The 14,622-nt window shown below is 34.0% G+C and overlaps 1 protein-coding gene across 2 annotated transcripts in view; it reads right to left on the reverse strand.

Moving 5' to 3' along the window:
- Positions 1-14,622, reverse strand: part of KDM5B (lysine demethylase 5B) — a 66,829-nt gene that overhangs the window by 26,440 nt on the left and 25,767 nt on the right. Inside the window, exons 4-12 of one of the 2 annotated variants that reach the window (XM_074308813.1) lie at positions 13,137-13,307; positions 11,676-11,732; positions 8,320-8,454; positions 6,577-6,673; positions 4,949-5,058; positions 3,640-3,798; positions 2,883-3,002; positions 1,785-1,943; positions 877-1,058 (exon numbers count right to left, since the gene is read on the reverse strand). In XM_074308813.1, coding sequence (XP_074164914.1) covers positions 877-1,058; positions 1,785-1,943; positions 2,883-3,002; positions 3,640-3,798; positions 4,949-5,058; positions 6,577-6,673; positions 8,320-8,454; positions 11,676-11,732; positions 13,137-13,307 — 1,190 coding nt within the window. The remainder of the gene's footprint in view (positions 1-876; positions 1,059-1,784; positions 1,944-2,882; positions 3,003-3,639; positions 3,799-4,948; positions 5,059-6,576; positions 6,674-8,319; positions 8,455-11,675; positions 11,733-13,136; positions 13,308-14,622) is intronic. The other variant, XM_074308811.1, reaches the window with a different exon arrangement.

Below are 14,622 nucleotides of genomic sequence, written 5' to 3' on the forward strand. Positions count from 1 at the left end.
TTAAGATTGATACCATTTCTTAAACCAGATATAGGCTAGAATTTGGGATGAATGAGGGATGGCAATACAATCTGCATTACCCACTCTAACAATTGAGGTTAATGGAAACCTAATAAGACAATTAGCATTTCTATAGAGCTCAACATCTTTAAAACACCTTCAACAAATTATTCTGTGACATCCCAAGGAAATATGGTAAGAATCATCTTCCTCAACATCTGGAAGCAATTGCCAAGGAAGAAAAGCAGACCTGCCATTTTACATACAAAGGCTGACAAAGTCTCTCTTCTCAGCCTTCTTCTCCTTACGAAGGAACCAATATAAAGGGATATATGAAAAGGAACACCAATTTAGGGAAGTTTATTTTTGAAGGATTTAGGAAGCAGTAAAGTTGGTACACAACTTAAGGCCTACCTATATATTTATACCACTTAGAAATAGGTAGTTAATTATACAATGACTTTCCAAGAAAAGAGATATAAATATGTGAGATCTCAGTGAATTAACTATGAAAGTATGACAAGCCAGAAACTAAAAAATAGAAGAATGAGCTAATATTACATAGCAGTAAAGGAAAACAAGATTTCTTTCTCTTTCAAAAAGACATCCTACACTGCTGATCAATTCAATTGTCCAGAGTAGTGCAAAGATAAATGTCAAGTGACAAAGAGAATAGACATATTATAATATTATCCCTGCAAAAGGACAAACTACCATAAGGCATTTTCCTGAGTTAGGTCAACAGTCTATATCAATAACTCTGCTACCAGAAACTGGAAGACTAATGGAGGAGGGAGAAGATCTAAAAGACCAAGTATTTAGTTATAAAACACATACCCTCTTGCCCCACCACAAATTCTATTTGGGATCTCTTACCAGTGCAGATAATTAATTGAATAGCTCCAGTGGTCTTCAATGTGCCAACAAAATGAAGAAAAACACATTCCCACATACAGCCAAGGTAGCTTCATGCCACATATATCAGCAGTAATGTGAGCAAGGACAGATTGCTCCATTACAGGCATGTTGTTCAAATTCCAGCCACTATCAAGATATTCCTAAAATTCAATAAGACAAAAACTCCAGCTTGTTTTACATTTTACATCAAATTCATCAATTTGTTTTCAAAATCACTAGTTAATCACTTTAACTGAATAATAATAAACACACCAAATAAAATTAATTATTTTTATGTTGGGTAGGAAATACTACCTAAGAAGGTTGGAGAGTAGTAAATCTGATACAAATTTGTAGCCTAAATTTATTTCTTTAAGGCAGCTTCTTATTTTTGATGCTAACAACTACTTTGTAAAAGGAACACATTGATTTCCTAATAAAAGATTTAATAGCAGAAATGTTCTTCAGAATCTTAACTTATGAATATTTGGTGTGGGTAGGAAAGTATATTCTTTCCAAATGCCACTTCTATAATTCATAGTAAAGAATCTTGTACATATATGAATTGAAAGATCCTAGGAGTTCAAAATAAGAATTTCTACACCACATACTTATTCAACACTTGAAAAGTTCTACTAAAATAATCATTAACATTTCTGTACTCCAAGGAAATATTCCAGAACCTGAAAAATTCTCAACTATATGGGAATTGTAAATAAATTGCAATATTAATGACTTACAGGCTACACACGGACCATAACAATTCACTGTAATAATGCCAGAGATAGAATACAATTGCTAAAGGATATCCATTAAAGAAGCTCTATTTCCACATTTTTATAGCAAGCTGTTTTCACATTCTGAAACATAAATGTTTAGAACCTTACCTCCTCCCCTGGGGAGAGTTTTATTTTTCCATCTCGTACAGGAAAACCACTGCCAAATTCTTTAGAGGCGATATCAGCACCATACTCCACTGTGACATCCTCTTCAATGGTGCTTACCAGACGCCAAAATTCTTTCTCCACCAGCTCTGTGGGAACCATCTGGAAATGAAAAGGAACCAAAGAATGAATTCCCTCACCAAAAGTTCCATTTCTCAAAGAAGCAGCACAGCATGGTCTTTTAAGAGATGGGGGGGGAAGTGTTCCTTCTACAATGGCCCAAGGATCAAAACTAGTAACAAAATTCCACTTTCTAGATGTCATGTTGTAAATTACAATGGAATTTAGGATTTCCTACTATCAAAAAGGGAAGGGGTTGAGATTTTGTTTGGCAATCAGTAATGAAGCGTTCCATTTTCACACTAACAACCTTACTATCTAGTTACCCTGGCCCTGTTTTAATAATATCTTCTACTTCTTGAAACATATTCCATGTACATTAGCTCATAAACATTTCAGTAGTGATAGGTATAATGTGACTGTCCAGGATACATTTTCCCTGTTTCATAGGCAAGGAAATTGTCCAAAAAAACCCACACACACACACACACACACACACACACACACACACACACACACACACACACTGAGTGAACAAATACCCCTTCATATGGTATGCTACTATACCATCAGGGAGAAAAAGAGGGTAATAACTTTGGAAAAACAGGATGAAGAATGCAAAATACAAGGAGTAATTAATGCTAGGCTTTTAAATGCTGAATAATCTAGATTCAAGTTCTAATAGTGACTTCTTAAAAACCCGATAGAGGAAGTCCTCAATTGCCCATTCCTTCAGATTTACACACTGTCAATAAGATAAGAGTCATGGTGAAAATAAAATAAACTCATACAAAAAATACTGAAAACTGTGTAACAATATAAAAATATAAGTTACCTGTGTTTAACATGAAATTTCTCATTTATTCTGTATTGCAATTAAGTTAGGTTATATAAAATGCAGGCTACTTTAAATGTTATATGTATACATCATGATCTAGATTTCAAATAAGTAGAAGTTCAAAATTCAAGCCATATACATACATGGACAGGCATGTTGAAATAGTCTGACTTGAATGCATCTGCCATTTCCCCAAAAGTGCGGAGTGTGTAGTCTCTGGCTGCCTGTTCAAAACCAAATGCTTCCTGAGGCTTATTACATTCCTAAAACAAAAGAAAAGACAAATTATTTTCACTAAAGTGACATCCAAAAAAGATGAGCACATCTCTCTTCTAAACTCACAAAATTTTAGCCCTCTCTATAATATACATGGATATAATATACAATATATATAATTTCATACTAATCAATCAACTTCCCCAATTTCAACTGATAAAAATCAAATGGAATGCAAAATAAATAAAGAAGCATCTGAAACCTACAAAGAAATTTAGCAGGATTCCTCCTAGTATCAAATGGTAGTATACATGCCAAATACCACATCTGTCACGACATCTCCTATCTAAATAAGAAAATAGTATCGTAAATCTGGTCAAAAAGTTTAAGCCAAGAAAAATAATGCTAATAAAACTGACAGCTTTTATATATCATATACTTGCCATGTAATAAACCTTTGTGAAAAATAACATCTTCAGAGCTTCCTCTCTTGGTTTTGTCATAATAAAGCTTTCCCTTTGTCTACACTTAATATGGGAATTTGTTTTGCTCAACAATACATATTTGTTGCAAGAGTTTCATTTTTTAACTTGAATAAATATTTGAGAAGAAGAAAATTCAATTTTAAAAAATTCAATGTACCTCACTACACATGTTAAAACAATACCCAAGTTCTAATCTTACCTGAGCCAAACATTTAGGGCATCTCCAGTCTCCCTTGGGAACGTCATGAAGAGGTGGAATCAAGCAGAAAGTATGGTAGCTATCATCACAGCCATCACACAAAAGAAGGCGATCCTCATCATTGCCACTGCCACACAAGAGGCAGACATATAGATCCACCTGTAACATTAGAAATTGTCTTTTTAACAAGGCAGTGTGCATTCACATCTGATTTTATAAAATTCTAAGACTGAAGGGGATTTGAGAGTTAATTAACCTATTACTCTCTCTTCTCATCCCAATATCCATAACTGTACCTAATCTTTTCAAGTAAATCCTTACTTTAACAAATAGCCCTCTTAAAACATAAAATTCAAAGATTTTATGTTTAACCAAAATCAAAAAACAAATCATTAAATGATTAGATCGAAGTTGCTTCTATGACATCCCTATAATTAGGCTTTAATCTTTGCTAAACACTTAACATTATATAAGAAAATAATCATTCCACAGGAATTTGAAGCTGTGAATGTATGCAATATAGTCAATGGTTGTATGAAGAAATATCAAATTAAGGGTAGGAAAATTCTAATGTAGATAATACAGCTTTCCATTTCTTATTAAGCAACTATAAAAATGGGAAACTTTGTGGAAAAGCAACAACCTATTATGCTTTTTAATTCTACATGAAGCTACAAAGAGAATTCCCTTCATATTAGGGTAACCTGTACCTCTGACCCTAAAAGAAAAATGTTATCAAGTTGAAGAGGAGTGGCTACATGGTTTTTTGTAATCTTAAACTCTTGGAAAAAGTCACAGAAATTAGGCCAGTAGATAAGACAAAGACTGGGGGGGAAGGGGAGGTTGATGGGAGGGGTGAGGGCCTGGGATGTCATGTTAAGAGCCTGGGTAAAGAGGAGGGAAAGACATGAATTTGAATTTTCATGTTCAATTCAAATTGAGTGAAAATGCTCAACATTTAAAAAAAATAATTATATATATATATTTTCTTCTATGTTGGTTGAAAGATCTATATTAATTAGCACACCTTATCTGCTAGAATGATTCATAAAGCACAATCTGAGACTTATCCACAGATTTGAGTTCCATCACCAAGGAGGGGCACGGGCATACTTAAAACATGCACTGAAAATAACTATTGATTCTCTAAAATTTAACTTAGTTAATACAGTTCATAATTTTTTTTTAATTCTTAAGTCTATCACCTTACCTCACAATTTTCCCTAGAAAAACACTGAAAATGATCTTCTGGAGAAAAGCAAAATGTTTTCAACATCAAGCTAGGATAAGAAAGAAAAAGGTGACTCACAGCATTTGTGCTTTTCTTAGACCGACTCTTAGGTTTCTCCTTCTCAATTTCCCCAGTATGCTCTTTCTTCTCAATGGGCTCTCTTTTTATTGTGCTCCGAATCTCTTTCTCTGTTGGCAACAACCCCAAAAAAACCAAAACATTCTATACTTTTCCATCATGTTTATTATTTTTAAAGAACTTATTTTGTTTCCACTGCAACAAATTACAGCATTAATATAGGTAAATTTCCAGTGGTGAGCAAAATGGTATATGCTTGAGGTTTCAATAGTATAAAAAATATTTATTACTAAAGTGTTACTTAAGTTTCTCTAGAACTTTCCAAAATATGCTTAAGATGACTCTTATTTAAGACCCAACACACCAAAGAAATATTGGCTACACAGGTGACTCCTAATTTAAAATTTTCATATTATTGCTAATGTTTTCCTATAATTTCTTAAACAAGTCTTTTTTTAAATTTAATTTCAAGTTATGTTCAAGGAGAGGAAAAAAGGGGAAAAGAAGGGAGGAGAGGGGAGAAAAGAGCTTCAATCTGTACTCTTGAGTTCATCAGCTCTCTATCAGGAAGCATGTTTCATTATGGGTCCTCTGAAATTTTGGTCATTTGTCCAGTCCAGTCTTTTTTAAGAATTAGCTCCAATTCATTATTTTCAAAGACCTAAAGTTTTGGAATGAGACAACTGTTTCTCAAAGAAATGAAAAGATTCATAACTAAATCTGTTATTTCTATCTATACAATGAAGTAATAAATTTTAAATTCAAAAAGAATTTTAATAGTTTCTACTATATATGTAAAACGAACCTTAGGAAGAGTGTCGGACTATAAAATAATTCCTTCCAACTAGTTTCAAAGCCTATATTTAACTTCTAAAATAAAACTAACATGAGGTCTCTGCAATCTAGATGAATGGAAGTTAAAGCACGTATTGACCAGTATTAATTCCAAAGATAATTTTAAAATTTTAAATAATTTTAAAACTAAATTTTCTATATTTTCTATACCTAAACCATGGCCAGAGAAAAATGTTATGTTCACTCCTGTTAGGATTACAAGGTGAGAACTCAGGTTGTGCAATTCTCTAGCTCAGAATTCACACCTTTATTTCCGGCCTTTAGGGGGAGTTTACACCTTTGAACTTCTGAAAACTTTTAACAAGCCCCATTGAGTTCTCACTACAATCTCTGCAAGGATAAAAGAGGGCAGCATTGATTGGGTCTGGAGAGTAATCTAGTCTGGCTGGGAGATTGAGTTGTGGAAGGACAACTTAGAGATGACCAGACCTTTACACATTCCCTGGTCCCAACTCACCCACAGAAGTGTGAAGGTGAAATTAAGTTTCTGTATATAACCTAAGAAGTAGATCATCCAAAACTTCCACTAGGATACAAACAAATCATTAGCTACTGTGAGAAAACACAAGTTGGTCTATGTTGATTGAAACAAATTTGTTAGCCAAGTGTTTTCCAAGTCGTAGTTTTCAATAAATGCTGAAACTGTTACTGAATTGAATTTTAAGACTACATCCAAAACTTACATTTGGTAACTCAACCCCATATCTAACCATTAACTTTGGTTTTGTTATTTTTATTTCTTTCTTCATCCTGCACTTATGATTTGTTCTTACCATTTTCACATTTTGGAGTTGGACAACCCATTCGACGTCTCAGATTATGAGTTCTGGCTTCTGGAGCCTCTCCAGGTTCTGTTTTAATATTAGCAGCCTTTAAAAAGTAACACATTAATATTTCATTAAATTGATATATTTAAATATTGAAAGTAAAAGCTAAAGGTACTTAGTAATCTAGCATTCTTTTCAGTTAAAAAAGGCAGAACAGAGGGAGAAAAATTTGGAACATAATTTGCAAAGGTGACTATTGGAAATTGGAAATTATCTTTGCATATATTTGGGAAAATAAAATGCTAAAACAATTTCCAATATTCATCTTTGCAAAATCTTGTGTTCCAAATTTTTCTCCCTCTGCTCTCCCTTTTCCCTGTCCCCAAGACAGCGAGCAATCCAATATAGGTTAAACATGGTTAGCATTTTCTTTCCAAACATATGCCACCAACCTTAAACAAACCATCATCTAACTTATTTGAGGAATCTCTCCAGAACTCCATATAATTAAGGAAAATGAACAATACAGATGAGATCAGGAATAGATTCTGAAAACTACTACTGTGTAAATGGCCTCAACTCTTTCCTTACACCCTACCTATCCCAACATCTTAAGTGCCACCTTCTACCTTCATCTTCAAATTCAGTCACAAGACAAAGGCCCTAGTTGTCATATGGATGGTATGTTAAACATACTTTTGTCTCAGCCTACTTTCAAGATTAAGTCGAGGAGTTCTGGATTCATGGTCAGTTGCTTCAGGCCCATCTGGTGATAGGGATCCTTGGCAAGTGGGACCAAAGACCCAACCCAGAGCAAAAAGGCCATCTTTTGTCAAGTCACCCAGCAAAAGAATTTTTTTTTTGGGGGGGGGGGACTGCAGAAGAGACATGCTTACGTTACAGATCACTCATCTTTCAGAACCTCCCTGCTGGAAGAGAGGGATGTTTAGAAGAAGAACTTACTTGAACAGAGTACCAGCACTGGAGTCATAAGGAGCTGAGTTCAAATCAGACTTCAGACACTAACTAGCTCTGGACAAGTCACTCAACCCTGATTGCCTCCACATGCCCTCCTTACTCCCCAAATAAAAAGTGAATCTGAAAACCTCCTTTTAGAAGACAATCTTTCTCCTCTATTCATTCTATTCAGTCCAAAAACTTACCCATTAGATCAGATTAGATTTCAAAGCCTTGCCCTCCTTTCCCATGAGAATCTCAAAATAATACAAATGTAGGCTACCTTTTCCTACTCTATTCTCTTGTATTCCCTTATGAAATCCTATGTTCTCTTATAATCTTATTTTTAAAAAAAAATCTATTTTCCCCTCCCTCTCATTCAGTATCACCACCCACTATCTTCTATAACATCTCAATTTCTTTCATAAAGATTGTACTACAGCACTACATATTCTCTTCTCATTACATTTGCTGTATCACTAACCAGTATACCTCTGAGAAAACAGAGTTTTCATTCCATTCCTAGTTCTGCTATTAATTTTTAAATAAATATTTTCCACTCCCCATATCTCCTAACCTTAATCCCATACAACTATTTTCCAGTTTTTCTTGGAGCTCACCCCCAACTATTTACTTTTTTATCCAGATATTAAAATGTTAGAAAGCCACCTACTCATCAAGGTATAATCTTTTACTTTACCTTTACTTTATTTTTATCACATATCCACTAAATTTAAACAGGTACTATATGCCTTCTAAAATATCAACAGTTTAAACTTCTAAGGCTCTCACCTCTGCTCTCATGCGTTTTGCACGACGTGCTGGGGGACACGTTTCCACAGGTTGAACTGACTGTCTCTGGGGAATATCATGAGGTTTATATTCCTTGTCCTTTGTATCTGTGGTGAGATTTGGCTTTTGCAGACACTGTAAACAACACAATTGGGTTGGTGAGATTTCACTCTTCCTTTTAATCACTAATCAGGCCAACATATGATTCTGTAATGTATGCTTCAAATCTATTGGTGAAGAACACAGAATGTATACAAGCAACAATGGCTACTTGATATCATACCTATTTAAATGGCATAATATTGTGTCTCCAGCCAAAGATATTTAAGTAAATTGATTTAAGAATAAGATTTAATTTTCTCATAATTCTATATCAAACATTAGTTGAAGATTCAAAGCCCGAAAGCAATTGTTTCTGAATTAGGTTGTAATAAGAATCCATTCCAAAAAAAGTGTTGGAAATTTAAGATAGAAGGAACTAGATATGCTTGCTAGATGTGATTAACAATAACAACTTTTACATATCATGGCACATTATTCTTAATGACTTCTAAAGATGTCCATAAATTCCTTATTCTAAGTAGCATAAAAGATTGAAAGAACTGTTACAAAAGGAAATCCTATATATTACTATATAAACACTATTATAAAATAATAAAAATTGTAAAGCAACAGCAAAGAAAATGTTTCCATAAACAGTAAACTGGAAATTCTATCTTTCTTGATGAGCTTATGTAATTGTTTCCTAAAAACCCAATCAACATTATTCTTATACATTAATGATTTCTGAACTGCAGAAAGATGACAGATACCAGAAAACATTTCTTATTAATATCATTGAGTTCCTAGTCCCCTCCCCCACAAAGTTAACACTGTTGACATCAAATGTCAAGAGATGAGATCAAGAGTTTTGTGATTTGGTTGTTACTGATCCCTCAATAGCATATCATGAGACAGTGTATGTTAAAACAGGCATAATTTAATCTGCTGAAAAAAATGAGCTAAAATATGTATTAAGTTTGAGTGTTAAGAGCAAATTGAACAAGACATTTATGGAGAACCTTTCTAGATCTTATAAGATGTGAGTAACTTCTATGGCCCTACATGTATACTATTGGAATTAAGTCCTTAAAAGATTTGAATATTTTTGAATAAATAATTCTGGGACATAAAAAAGAGCATACAGAGCATAAATTGAAATTGCAAATTTCTCAATCTCCTGACAAGAATTTCCAACTCTACGAAAATCAAATGTACCACAATCTTAGCACTTATAGATGAAGTTATCTATCTCTGACTGAAATGCTATAAGCTGGTAAAATTTCTTATTTTTTTGAAATGATTAGCTTGGCTGCCAATTATGAGGCCAAAACATAAAGGTTCATGAATCCAAAAAAAAAAAAAAAAAAAAAAAAAGCTCAGGAAAGACTAGATATTTTATAGATCAGTAAAAATTGGAATCTAAATGCTGGTTTTGATTCTCCAAAGCAAATTCACAAATCCATCAAGGTTATACAACAGTCCTAAGCATTTAAATCTAAATTTCCCCTATTTTTTGCTATTGAAGGTTTTAAAATAACAAAAATTAAGGCTGTAAACAAATTAATTCCAATTTTATTAAAAAGAAGGAAAAGAGCTACTTTAAAAAAATTTCTCAATTTCTTGGCAAAGACAACTCTGGATCAAGATGTCAGTCTGAGAGTGATTTAAAAAAAAAAAAAAATGATCCCACATGGAATTATTAATACCTGGCACCACCACTAATAGACACAAAATTTCAGGTACTAAACAGAGAGATTGTCTGGATCTCTCACCAAGAGTCTCTATGAACAGAAGTTCTGTTTGGAGCTTGCTTTGTTCCACAGCAACAATATTCTCCCAAGATGGGGAAATTCCTGGGAAGAGGGAAATCAAGTCTACTAGATATTTATTTCATTTCAAAATATTGCTTAAAAGCACTTTTATTGTTTCACATGTGATAACTATCAAATACTGTGTCTAATTTTAATTCTACTGGGGAAAGGGAATTTCAAGGGTGGTAAACCTTAAAAGATAAATTCTCAGAAGGAGGTTTCTCGAAGATACAAGTCTATGGTTTAGACAAACTTGGTATACAATTACTCTCTACATTATTCTTCTAATTTAACTTCTGCCCTGTCACTCTACATCCCTAACTGTTGCCCTGGAGTTCTCCAACTGACAACTCCATCAGGCACAATTTTTTAAATTTATTTTTTACTCCCCTTTTTTCTGCCAAGCTAATGAACTCATTATCTGAAAGATATGTACTCCATACATTCTGATATTCCTTAATAATGCTTAATAAACAAACAACTCAAAACACATTAGCACATGAAGACTGAGTGAGGCCAAATATAATTTAAATAATTCCATTTTCCCAAGCCAGCAAATAAATACTTCTCCTTTTGGGGTAGGGAAATAAGTGAGTAAACAGATGCTTGCAAAATAATTGGTACCACAATTTGCAGGGAACTTTGCAAAAATGCTAGACACATAAACCAGGGTTAACTCTCCTAGGCCGCCTCTGAATTTTCTCTTAATGCCTTTTAATATTCAGAGTAGATAGAAAAAATCTGGAAATAATGGCAAAAGCTGTTAATCTGAATCAATGAAGCTCTAGAATACCAAAAAGTTCCAGAGGCCTCACCCAGAATCCAAATAAAGCCTATTTCAATTACCAGATGAAAGCAAAGTGACAGTAATCCACAGAAAGTCAGTACTCTATAAGAAAAGGGTAAAGGGACTTAAAAAAAAAAAAAAATCCATCTATTTCTTTACTTTTGTGACCTTTTTTCTGACACCATTATAGATCACCATCAAATTTTACAGGACTTGGCTAAGACACAGTTCACTTGTACACTGAAGTTACTTTGCTATTACGACCTGGAAAGTTTAGAAGTTAAAAGCACACATCCAAAAAGATCCAAATTCAACATCATCTCCCAAAAACAAACTAAGACCCTAGTCCTGATTTTTAAAAAAAAAAAAAAAAAAAAAGGGGGGGGGAGGGAGGAAGTGTTTAAAAAAAAAAAAAAAAAACTGGAAACCAGCAGAGGACCTGTATGTGAGGTTCTACTGGTTGGGGGTAAAAGGAGACAAGGGCCCCTAAAGTATCAACAATCAAAAAGCAAACAAAAAAAAAAAAACCACAAAGCACTAAAAGACAATGAAAGAAGCAAATAAACCACATTTGTTTGTTTTTTTAGAAAGCCAAATGAAGCCTGTACATCCAGCACATCAGAATGGGGGCAATGATGACAACAGGGCAGAAGAGACAGCTTTCAGGCACGGCAGATTTAAAACAAAAACAGCACAACAATAAAAAGGAAACATACCTTTTCCAGAACGCCATGATCCACTAAACACATCAGTTTGGAACATATGTCAGGTGCCTATTGCAAGAGAGAGCTTGGAAAGTTACACTTAACAAAAAGTGGGGCCACAAAAATTGAGGTCACAAGCAGCCCACGTTGTCTCCTGCTCTGATACTGTTTCCTTCCACAATGACCAGGCCATAAGAAGGGGCCTGATGCTGTGAGTCAGAGGAGGCATCTCTCTATGCACTGGCTACCTGATTTCATGATGCACTGAGGTTTGCTCCTACACTACCTGAGCCAGAGAGATTTCTCAAACACAAACAAGGAAGCGTCAACTCTTGAAAAATTAAAATCTACACAATTTTTTAAAAGTACGAATTCACTGGTCCATACTAGGAAACGGTATTAAAAATAAATAAAAAGAATTAGCATGGAATTCTGCCCCATTTCATCCAAAATGTTAAAAACAATAAAAAAAAAAAAAAAACACCACACACACATTGGCACAATTCATCTGAAGATTTCAGATCTATCAGTTTATTATTTATTTACATTTTATTGTTTCTGAAAATGAAATTGCTACACTAATTGGATCAGGCTTTGTTTTATATAAAAGCACAAAAAAGTGAGAACCTTAAATACTTATTAAGCATTAAAGATTGTAAATACTAGTGACCCTATAAAGTCATCTTTCTTACCTTCATAAGACTGACATTAACAAAGCTTATTAAAACATCTTTAAAAACACATTAAAATGACTATGGATAATCCTAAAGCACGGTACTTCCAGTGAATAGGATTTCCATATACATTCTTAAACCAAGACTTTCTCAAAGGTGTTTTGTTTTGCTTTGTAAAGCCCAGGACTAAAATCTGCTCTGTTGGTCAGGCTTCGAGCTACAATTAGAAAAATATAACAAATGTCAACAGACATAAAAGCTTTTTCTCTCATTTAAATAAGTTCCCTTGTCAAGAAAGACAATGTACTCAAAAAAATAATCAGGATCTTCCATCCTGCTACCAATTTGTATCTCCTGAAAATCTCAATGAAGAGCCCATCTGACATGAGAATGAATGGGCAGGTATTTCATAGACTGTACTTCATGAAACAACAACCAGGAACACAAAAGTAAAACAGGTTTGAGATAAGAACCACAAGACTTCATTCAACAACAAGTATAAGACAAAATGGCATATTTATTCAACAACTCATCCAATGAAAGATGCTTCCCTTGTTAGCAACCAATTTCAGCTTGACAAAAGGTTTTACCCCACATATTTTGTACAATCTAAAAGAAAATCATACATTATGCTATACTTAATCAAAGAAGTTCACTGCTGAAAATATATAAAATATTAATATTCTGAACAGAATCTTTGAAATTGTCAAGACCCTCTCCCTATTCCCACTCTTACCCTTCCTCCAAGGAAAGCAACTAGGATTTAAAAAACCAGGTTCAATTAACAACCAACACTCACCAGCAGACTAGCTCCAGATTGGAATAGGTTGTAGGGGTAAAGGATGCGTTCATAATGTGCTCTAATGTGTGAACCCACAGCTTTGCCTGGAGCAAATCCCATTTTGGTGGCAATTTTGGTCCATTTTCTCTCTTTGCAGACAACATCAAATCCACCTTCTTCTGCAACTAACTATTAAATAAAATAGAAAGAAACATTATTCAAGCACCAAATCCCAAGACAAAATTTTTTTTATAATCTGGTTTTAAAAAATTTCTAAGTTAATCAACTGAAATATTTGACTATTATGATCAACAAACAACTCATGATAAAAAAAATTCTATTTCCTCCACAGAAAGAACTGATGAACTCTGAATGCAAACTGAAATATCATTGTCTCACTTTCTTCACTTTTTTTTTGCCTTTTTTGTGACATGGCTAATTTTTTGCTGACATTAACATGTCAGCAAAAATTGCCAATTTAAGAACTCAATTTTCCTTTATTTTCCCAATAAACTTTCCTTTCCTTATAATTTATTACAATGACTATATAAGCATAAAACTAAGCTTTTCAAAGAATTATTTCCTTGTATCTGTTTAAAGCTGGTCTAAATGGTCGCTTTTAACAAGAAGGAAATGTTTAACTGCACCCAAGGTAGGCCCATCTTGCCAATGGAGAAGAAAGAAAGGGCCCCTGTAAGGTCTGCATCAGATTCCTGATAGAAGCTCCAAGCTTACTCTGCAGTCATAAGCTAAGAGTAGAACTAGTTAAGACTCCAGTAAAATGTGATCATTTATACCTAGAGTTGGGTTTATCTTTCACTTTAGTGACCTAGAAAAGTTATTTTGAGAAAGCCTAAAAGCTATCCTACATAAAATATTGCTAAGCAATACCATCCACAAGGCTGGAAAATTAGTAGAGTTAGGACTCCCCAGTAGTTCATTACTATCAACATATTAAAAGACTAAAAAAAATTCCCAGGTTGTTTGCAATCAGTCCTCTCCTATCTAGAGTTATTTTCATTTACTCAGGCAATAAAAGGGGAAAAAAAAAAGAATTGACTGTGATACTCAGGGAGTAGGGAAGGGTAAGTGCAAATGGAAGAGAATTCCCAGCCTGTATTATGGATTCAATAAAATTTATAAGAGCCTAGTAGGCAAAAAAAGAAAAAATGGGTCCCTGTAGACAGAGCAAACAAAAATGTACATCTCCCATTTAGGAACTAGCAAAATCAAGGAAAACAAGCTATATATGTGCAAGCTGCATCAGTAATGTATATCCAGCCCCCAAAAACATATTTAGAAGCTGTGTTGTCACAAAAAGGCAAATGTAGGCTTGCTATCAGGAAAAATTTCCTAACACTTTCTTAACTGCAACAGAGTAGAATGGGCTGTCTCGGAAAGTAATGGGTTACCTATCCATGGGAAGTATTCAGAGCCTGGATAACCATTACTTGTCAATTTTATTAGAGTGGAGATTACTTCTATGAGCTGAACAAAATGATCT

The sequence above is a fragment of the Sminthopsis crassicaudata genome, chromosome 4, assembly GCF_048593235.1.
Source record: "Sminthopsis crassicaudata isolate SCR6 chromosome 4, ASM4859323v1, whole genome shotgun sequence".
Lineage (NCBI taxonomy): Eukaryota > Metazoa > Chordata > Mammalia > Dasyuromorphia > Dasyuridae > Sminthopsis > Sminthopsis crassicaudata.